Source organism: Cornus florida, unplaced genomic scaffold (assembly GCF_030987335.1).
Source record: "Cornus florida cultivar Cherokee Brave unplaced genomic scaffold, ASM3098733v1 CherokeeBrave_3.0.0_Hap2_Chr10, whole genome shotgun sequence".
NCBI lineage: Eukaryota > Viridiplantae > Streptophyta > Magnoliopsida > Cornales > Cornaceae > Cornus > Cornus florida.
In genome coordinates, this window is record NW_026775580.1 from 96,816,582 (window position 1) to 96,825,153 (window position 8,572).

The 8,572-nt window shown below is 31.2% G+C and overlaps 1 protein-coding gene across 1 annotated transcript; it reads left to right on the top strand.

The window, feature by feature from the left end:
• The first annotated feature begins 244 nt into the window (after window positions 1–244).
• LOC132276109 (serine carboxypeptidase-like 34) lies at window positions 245–5,977 on the top strand. Its single transcript, XM_059777379.1, has 10 exons — window positions 245–578; window positions 2,849–2,956; window positions 3,139–3,234; window positions 3,335–3,427; window positions 3,744–3,832; window positions 3,932–4,225; window positions 4,977–5,113; window positions 5,251–5,343; window positions 5,450–5,558; window positions 5,648–5,977. The coding sequence occupies exons 1-10, from the start codon at window positions 299–301 to the stop codon at window positions 5,795–5,797; spliced, it is 1,449 nt and encodes a 482-aa protein (XP_059633362.1). The 5' UTR covers window positions 245–298; the 3' UTR covers window positions 5,798–5,977.
• The last annotated feature ends 2,595 nt before the right edge of the window (window positions 5,978–8,572 follow it).

The following is an 8,572-nucleotide window of genomic DNA, read 5'->3' on the forward strand; positions in this document are numbered from 1 at the left end:
CTTACAAAAATAGATATTTACAAGGGTGGGGGGCATACCCCTCGTTATCCCTGTATTTATTTTCTTTTTTATGCAAATTCTTAATTATCGAAATATATATATATATATATATATATATATATATATGAAAATTTATGATTAGTCAACAAAATGGTAGTATGGTACAAGCAGCAAAATTACAGATAAGTCTTATCTGTCTTTGGACTCTCACTGCTATATAAGCCACAGACTTTGTGGGAAAATAAAAATAAAATAAAATTGAAAGTGTGTGTGTGTTTTGTTTTTGCTAGCTAGCTCCATGGTATCTTCTTCAATGAATGTTCTTCTTCTTCTTATTGTGTTGACTATAAACTTGGCTACAGTGACTGTGGCTAGGTCCGGTGGACTGAGCTGGGAGGTCTTATCGGAACAAGAAGCCGATCGGGTTGTGAGACTTCCCGGGCAGCCTCCGGTGAGTTTCAAGCAATATGCAGGATATGTTACAGTCAATCAAACTCATGGAAGAGCACTATTCTATTGGTTTTTCGAAGCCATGGAAAAACCCGAAAAGAAACCTCTCCTTCTGTGGCTCAATGGAGGTATAACTCATTTCACAGTATATGATTTCCATTCAGTTCTGATATTATTAGTCTGAAACAAGTCATTTCATTTTCACTTCTGGTTTTTGTCTTTCTTTCTGTCTTTCTTCATTGTTTTCCTTTTCCTTCCCTGAGGGTGTTGTGGTGTTTTTAATTGCTAATTTATATTATAATTAGGATTTTTTTTTTTTCCTCCTCTATATATTTTTCACCAGACTCCTTTGAAGTCGGGAAATGATAAGATATACGTAATCTTATTTAAATTATCTTTCTCATTAGAAGATGTATCTTATTTAAATTATCTTTCTCATTAGAAGATGTATCCTACTATACTTCTAAAACATTCTATATTGTTTTTGGAGTTGGAGAAATTGAAATGTGTGGGAACTTATCAACCTTATCTTAATGTATCACATTTTTAAGAGTGTTTTTGAGCTCTAATTGACTGAAACATTGGCCAATACCCACCCTCATATTTTACTTCTAACATGTTCTATAATATATATACATATATATATATATATATACACACACACACACACATGCATATAATAGTGCTACATTGAGTTGTACGTCAAATTAAAAGTGTCTAGCTTGAACGTAGCAATGATGATGGGTGCTATATTCTAATAAGACCAGCAAGCGGGTTTTTGTCTAGTTAGTTAATCGTTTTTATTTATATGAAATATATATACAATACAATTTCTTGTTTGGTTTATTCTTGGCGGGATTAGGTAAAATTCCAGCTATATATATTCCATTCACCCACCACCATCTTGTTGTATATTTGCTGCAAATCAATTAATTTTTAATAATTTTCATAAAATCATTGTTTATTGATTTAATTATTTTACTATTATTTTAGTAAAATGACTATGAAGTTATTCTTGAATAATATATTGGAGATGGATATAATGAATATTTACTGCAAATCAATTAATTTTTAATAATTTTCATCAAATCATTGTTTATTGATTTAATTATTTTACTATTATTGTAGTAAAATGACTATGAAGTTATTCTTGAATAATTGGAGATGGATATAATGAATATTTAGTGCAAATCAATTAATTTTCAGTAATTTTCATCAAATCATTGTTTATTGATTTAATTATTTTACTGTTATATTAGTAAAATGACTATGAAGTTATTATTGAATAATTGTAAATTCTATATAATGAAATAAAGAAAGATGCATGGTAGGTGGTGTAACTTCCTTTTCACTAAAAATAAGCGGTCAAACTCCATAATTGCGGATTACTTGAGCTTCAATATTGATCAATTTCATAACTACTTTCCTGATCTTAATGATTCATAGGGCATCAACTTCCTTTATCCATCCTATTCATCCTATATAAGCGGTCAAACTCAATAATATATATATATTCAGAAAGGGAAAAATATATGTGTGGGAAAAATATATGTGTGCGTGTGTATATATATATATAATTTTTTTTTGACAAATTCATATAGGATAATATCAACATTAATTCAATGATTTTCTTTACTTTCATAATGAAATAATTGCATTGCAAATCTTGGAAAAATTACTTTTGAAAGCGACTGCACATTTGGATTGGACCTATTAACTAGAAGAATCAGCTCTAACGTCGTGTTTTGACTTTATACCTAATATATTTCCTAGTATGAATAGAAACATGCCTAATTTTAGGTAAATATAGTATAGTGTGATTTACTTTCTGATCTTCTATACATGCATATCTATTTATTTATTTTTATTTTTGGTAAGTCAGTAAGTGAAGAATATCTATAAACTTTATGGCTATCCCAGGGCTGTACACATATCTATATATCTATATATCTATATATTGTTTAATTATTATGAATTTATATATAACAGTGGTGATTATAAAAGGAGCGTTATAGATTGATGTCCTATTTACAAAAGCTAATCACAAAGCGAGACATAAATAAAATTTTTATTGATAATGATATAAAGTTAACATATTTATTTATGTGACTCGTAATAAATTATCAGATAGAAATATTAAATTTAATTTATATATTTATATATGCCTATTGATCTCTAGCACACACACCAAGCATAATTTTCCCGTGATCATGCTTTTTGTACGGGTGGAAAATTCTCTCTGTCACCGAGTCACCGTGTGTTAGCAGAGGCGAAGCCGGGTTAAGCTCAATTAATTTCGATAGGGTTAATTTGGGCCTGGACCCAAACCCATACCAATAACTTATTTTGGTCGAGTTGGGCCCAACCCAATGTTTTAACTAGCACTTCAACATTTCAGGCCCAGGATGCTCATCAATTGGATATGGTGAGGCAGAGGAGTTAGGCCCGTTCTTCCCTCAGAAAGGCCAACCAGAGCTTAAATTCAACAACTACACGTGGAATAGAGGTACATACAATAATATAACCTTGAGAAATGACACTACTAGTTTTCGTTATGCTATTTAAATTTCAATTATTTTTGTGTCCCACATAGTTACGTTGTCTGATTTGTTTTTGGAATTTTCCTTTCTGAAGACAATTAATATTGATTGTAGAGTGCTTAGTATTAATCATCATATTTTTCTTCAGTGGCCAACTTGTTGTTTGTGGAGTCCCCTGTTGGTGTTGGATTTTCTTATACAAACACCAGTAGTGATATCAAGCAACTAGGTGACAGTATTACAGGTATTTTTTTTTTTTTTTTGTCACTCTTAATTTATATCAATTTAAATCATTTCTAATATATTTAATTTTTCCCTAACAATGATTGTTTTTTAATGATTAGCCAAGGATTCATACATATTTCTAGTAAACTGGTTTAAAAGGTTCCCCCAATACAAGTCCCATGACTTCTACATTTCCGGAGAAAGCTATGCAGGTACGAAGAAACTCATGTCCATACCTGCATGAGTAGTAATATATTTTAAATATAATTTTAAAATAAAACTATTATGTATTCGAACCTTGTGATCCAAGACAATCACAAGATATCATGTAATTAAATATCACCTTATGATTGTATAGAATCTTGTAATTGATCAGGATCTTATAATTCTCGATTATGTAATAATTTCTCTAATGTTAAAAATTTATTGACAAGTTTTACCCAACAAGTCAATGAATTTTTAAATTTCCATTTTACCCTTTTTAACTTGCAATTACAATTTTTATGAATTGTCATGCATATATTTCAGGGCATTATGTCCCGCAGCTATCAGAATATATTTTCGACAGTAATAAGAATGTTTCCAAGGAAGATTACATAAACCTGAAGGGTTTCATGGTGAGACTAACTATATAATTAAGCTTTTTGATTAAAATTTAATTATATATAATGCTCAACAATATGAATGTGAATGGACATGCATGAACAACAATGCAGGTCGGGAATGCACTGTTAGATGACGAAACAGATCAGACGGGGATGATCGATTACGCTTGGGACCACGCTGTGATATCGGATCGAGTGTATAAGGATGTAAAGAGCAAATGCAACTTCAGCGAAGAAAATCCATCTGATGACTGCAATAACGCCTTGAATGAGTATTTTGCTGTTTACGACATCATAGACATGTACAGCTTGTATACGGCAACCTGTGTCGATAGCAACTTCAGCAGCACTAGACAACTTCGTCCCATCATCCAAGGCATTGCTCCCCAATTATTTTCCAAAATTGTGAGTCGTTTTCCTTATATATATATATATATATATATATATATAACTCTGGGGATAGAAATATAACCTAATTCAATCATCACAAATTTAAAAAAAAAAAAAAAAAAAAAAAATATTGAATCAAAAGCACACACTCACAACATTGCTCCTAGTAGGAGTCTTTATTTTACTTTCTTAAATGAAAAATCATACCAAATTGCTCTCTTCAAAATGAGAAATATGTTATTGGTTCGGGCCTTTAAAATATACAGTTTATCTAACTTTCGCTATGCAAGATATAATGTCCTCTCTTTAGTACATGCATGTATTAGTGTGCACGTATGTATATATATAGTGAGAGAGAACGTTATACATGCATGTATATGTGTGCGGGTATGTACATATATATAGAGAGAGTATGTTATACATGCATATATATGTGTGCACGTATCTATATATATAGATAGAGAGAGAGGGATAGGGTTTGTTGCCTTGAGAAAATACTTCAAATACATTTAATAGGAGAATAATAGGTAGTCTCCGATGCCATATCCAACCATAAGTAGACATGCAACCATAAAATTGGCACACTTGGTTGCATGTCCACTCAAATTATATTATAATTTCTCTTTTAATAGAAATTTATATATATATATATACACATACACACATAGGAAAAAAAAAAAAAAAATAGATTAAAATTTTAATTGAAGTATTAATGAACAAGGATTAAATTGATTTTTTTTACAGATTAAATTGATTTTTTTTACAGAATGGTTGGCACAAGAGACCAACAGGTTATGACCCCTGTGCATCAGACTACACTGAGGTATACATGAATAGACCAGACGTTCAAGAAGCACTCCATGCAAATGTCACCAATATTCCCTACCCATGGACTCACTGCAGGTAATTATTTATAAGCATATTTACATATATAACATCAACTTTTCATTATTCGTAGTCCTTTTAATTATTTTCATTATATAATAAAACCATGTCACAATATATATCCTAATCATGAATTTCTTTTATTTTGTTTGTAGTGATAATATCACATTTTGGGGTGATGCACCAGCCTCCATTCTTCCAATTATCAAAAAGCTTATAGCGGGAGGCCTCCGAGTATGGGTATACAGGTATTTAAATCTCATTTTCATACTTATTTCACTTATTTAATAACTCGATAAAATGAAATAATTTCTAAATTTAATGTTAAATTGGAAATACATTACTATTTTTTAGTGGAGATACGGATGGAAGAATTCCGGTGACGTCGACAAGATTAACGTTGAACAAGCTTGGATTGAACACCACTGAAGAATGGTCGCCTTGGTACACTAAACACAAACAGGTAATGTTTTAATTTTGATTTATTTTAAATATTTAAAAAAATATAATTATTGATGTTAAAAATTAAATTAAAATTGGAATTTTGAACAGGTTGGAGGGTGGACAATAATGTACGATGGGCTGATGTTTGTCACGGTGAGAGGAGCAGGACATGAAGTTCCAAGTTTTAAGCCCTGGAAAGCCCTTCAACTAATTAGCCACTTCTTGGCCAATAAAAAATTGCCATCTGCACCATTTTAGTATTGCAAATAATTTTAGTTTTTTTTTGAGCCTCCCATTTACATGAAGAAAGCAATTTATCTCTTCATTTACAAGTGAGATTCGAGAGGAACAATTTGATTTTATTTCAAGTAACAATAAATGTAGTGAAATGAAGGCATCAAATTTGATGTGATCAAATATCAAGTAGTTTTGGCTCAACAGTTTTGGACTCAAATCGCTTAAATTAGCCCCAACAATTTGAGCTCTAATTGAAATTAGTAGACTCTTAAACATACTGCTCATTTAGACTCAAGAAAATGTGACTAGTGTTGAATTGCGTATGACCACTTTTTTTCTTTTTTCTTTTTTTGTGATTTTAACAAGTTTTATAATTATACATTGATAAAGAAAGCATCAAAATATAATAATATAAAAATTTAGAACACATAGCCAATATAAAAAATTTATATACATGTTTCAGAAATTTAAAGGTAATGCGTCTGTTGTGTAATAGTTATGGAGAAGATATGGCCCCGTGACCATAAATAATGTGAAGGGAGAAAACGAGTGATGTCTTGCGTGTGAAGAGAGATATATGTATATATATATATATATATATATATATATGTACGTGTATATATATCATATGTACGTGCATGTAGTAAAAATGAAATGATGGCAGATTGAAAAGTAGAGTCTGGAACACTATTGAAAGAAAGAAAATAGTGACGGAAAAATAGTAGGGCTTTGCTAACTACTTTCGCTTTACAGTCGTTTGTCCTATTAGTATAGGAATTAGATTCCATTTGTGATTTGGGTTAGAATCAGTTATCATTTATGACTTGTCTAGGTGTAGAAATCTATCACCTTTCCATTTGTTGGCCACGTGTTTGTTTACGTTTAATTGTTGTTAGTATTTTTTATTTTATTTTATTTGAAGTGTAAATTTAAATTGTATAAGATTTTATTTAATAACAGTAAAATACATGACCCAAAAATCAAACAATACAATACAACCCATCAAGTGAGCAGGAAAAAAATAAAAGTAAAAATAAAAAAATAAAATAAAAAATACTAACAACAATTAAACGAAGACGATAGGTAAACAAACACGTGGCCAATAAATCATGTGACTTGTTAGTAGGACAAAGTAAAAGAAGTTACTGTGGTGATAGGTTTCTACACCAAGACAAATCATAAATGATAACTGATTCCTAGACAAATCACAAATAGGATCTGATTCCTATATTAATAGGACAAACGACTGTAAAGCCACACTCGCGCAAGGCGATTGTGGTTAGCAAAGCCCATCACAAATAGGATCTAATTCCTATACTAATAGGACAAGCGACTGTAAAGCCACAGTCGCACAAGGCGATTGTGGTTAGCAAAGCCCAAAACAGTTCTAGATTTGAAAGGAAAGTTGGTGGCATGGCAGACAAAAAGGAAGTTGATGGAAAAGTTTGAAGAATTAAGTTAGGCGCAGTTGCTGGAAAAGTTTGAAGAATTAAGTTGGGCGCCCAACTTTGGAAATTGAAGTCCGAGTCGACCATTAGAATTCAGTCTGTACAAAGAATTCCCACTTGTTTAGAATTCAAGAGATCCTTAGAATTCGGGGCCTCTCATTTAAAGGATAACAACGGCTGGAAACCCCGTAAGTTGAAGAGCAAAAGGAGGAATCCACCTGAGGAGGAACTCGCATCTGATTAACTATTTTGCCCAAGCCTAGCTGAGGAAGAGTTACGAAGCATGTAAAACAAAAAAATACACTGATGGTGACGGGCATATTATGTGTAATGATTCCATTATTCACGATAAATAATAAAAGTGAAGGTCATTCCATTTCGACAAAAGACCCACACCCAAGTTCCATAGTCGCGTGATCCGAACTGAAAACGGGTTTTTGGAGTTAGGTCACCCTTGCCAGATCGCAACCCTTTGTCCCGACCATTGTAACACGTTGTAGGGCTTCTTCCTATTCACTATAAAAGAATGTGAGCTTGAACAAAATGAATCGAACCTATTTAAGAATGAAAAATTGAGTGAATTTGTAACTCTTTTGAGTTGTTAGAGCTGTTGTTGTCTTTTATTTATGTGAGATTTATTTCTCTTCCGCTTTCACTAGTTAGCTTAATTGGAACCAATTTGAACTCATAAACAGCACAACCAAAAATTTGAGTTGGTCTTTTTGGTAATAGATTTATCTTTCATTTGGTTGTTTGGACTCTATAAGACTATAACAAGTCTGGGTTTTGTTTGGCAAGCGAATTGAGGTGTTTCTTGCAAGTAAAGTCTGCTAGACAAAATTTTTTGGATATTCTCTCTAATTCCATTAATGTAGTATGTGTGTGTATATATATATACTAGTAAAAGGCACATGCGATGTACGTGATAAATGTCTTCTAACTTATATAATTTACATTTCGTATATTTTTTAATTGTTTATTTATAAAAAAAATAGACAAAACAGTTTCAGCCTAGAATGCATGAAAATATAGGCAAAAAAATAGGCAAAACAATTTTTAGATTATAATAATTGTCACCTCAAAAGAAACAAAATATACCGAGAAAGGTTAGCCAAAAGGTCGACCTAAAAAAATTTAGTACTACACTTTATCTTAGCCAAAAGGTCGAGAAAGGTGTGATTATTATTTCTTTAGGTCTATAGTTTAATAAGAAACTTCCATGTAATCTTTTTTACTTAATACCAATGTGGGACAAGAAAAATAAATTTTATTAGGCAATTTGTAATTTGAATTAAACTATTTAAATTAATTTTTATAAATTTTATTAGGTAATTTGTAATTTGAACTA

Excerpts from the sequence above, each read along its gene's own strand:
- LOC132276109 (XM_059777379.1), top strand. The coding sequence starts at position 299 with ATGGTATCTTCTTCAATGAATGTTCTTCTTCTTCTTATTGTGTTGACT. Across the intron at positions 4,226-4,976 it reads CCCAATTATTTTCCAAAATT|AATGGTTGGCACAAGAGACC; the intron begins GTGAGTCGTTTT and ends TTTTTTTTACAG. Across the intron at positions 5,114-5,250 it reads TACCCATGGACTCACTGCAG|TGATAATATCACATTTTGGG; the intron begins GTAATTATTTAT and ends TTTTGTTTGTAG.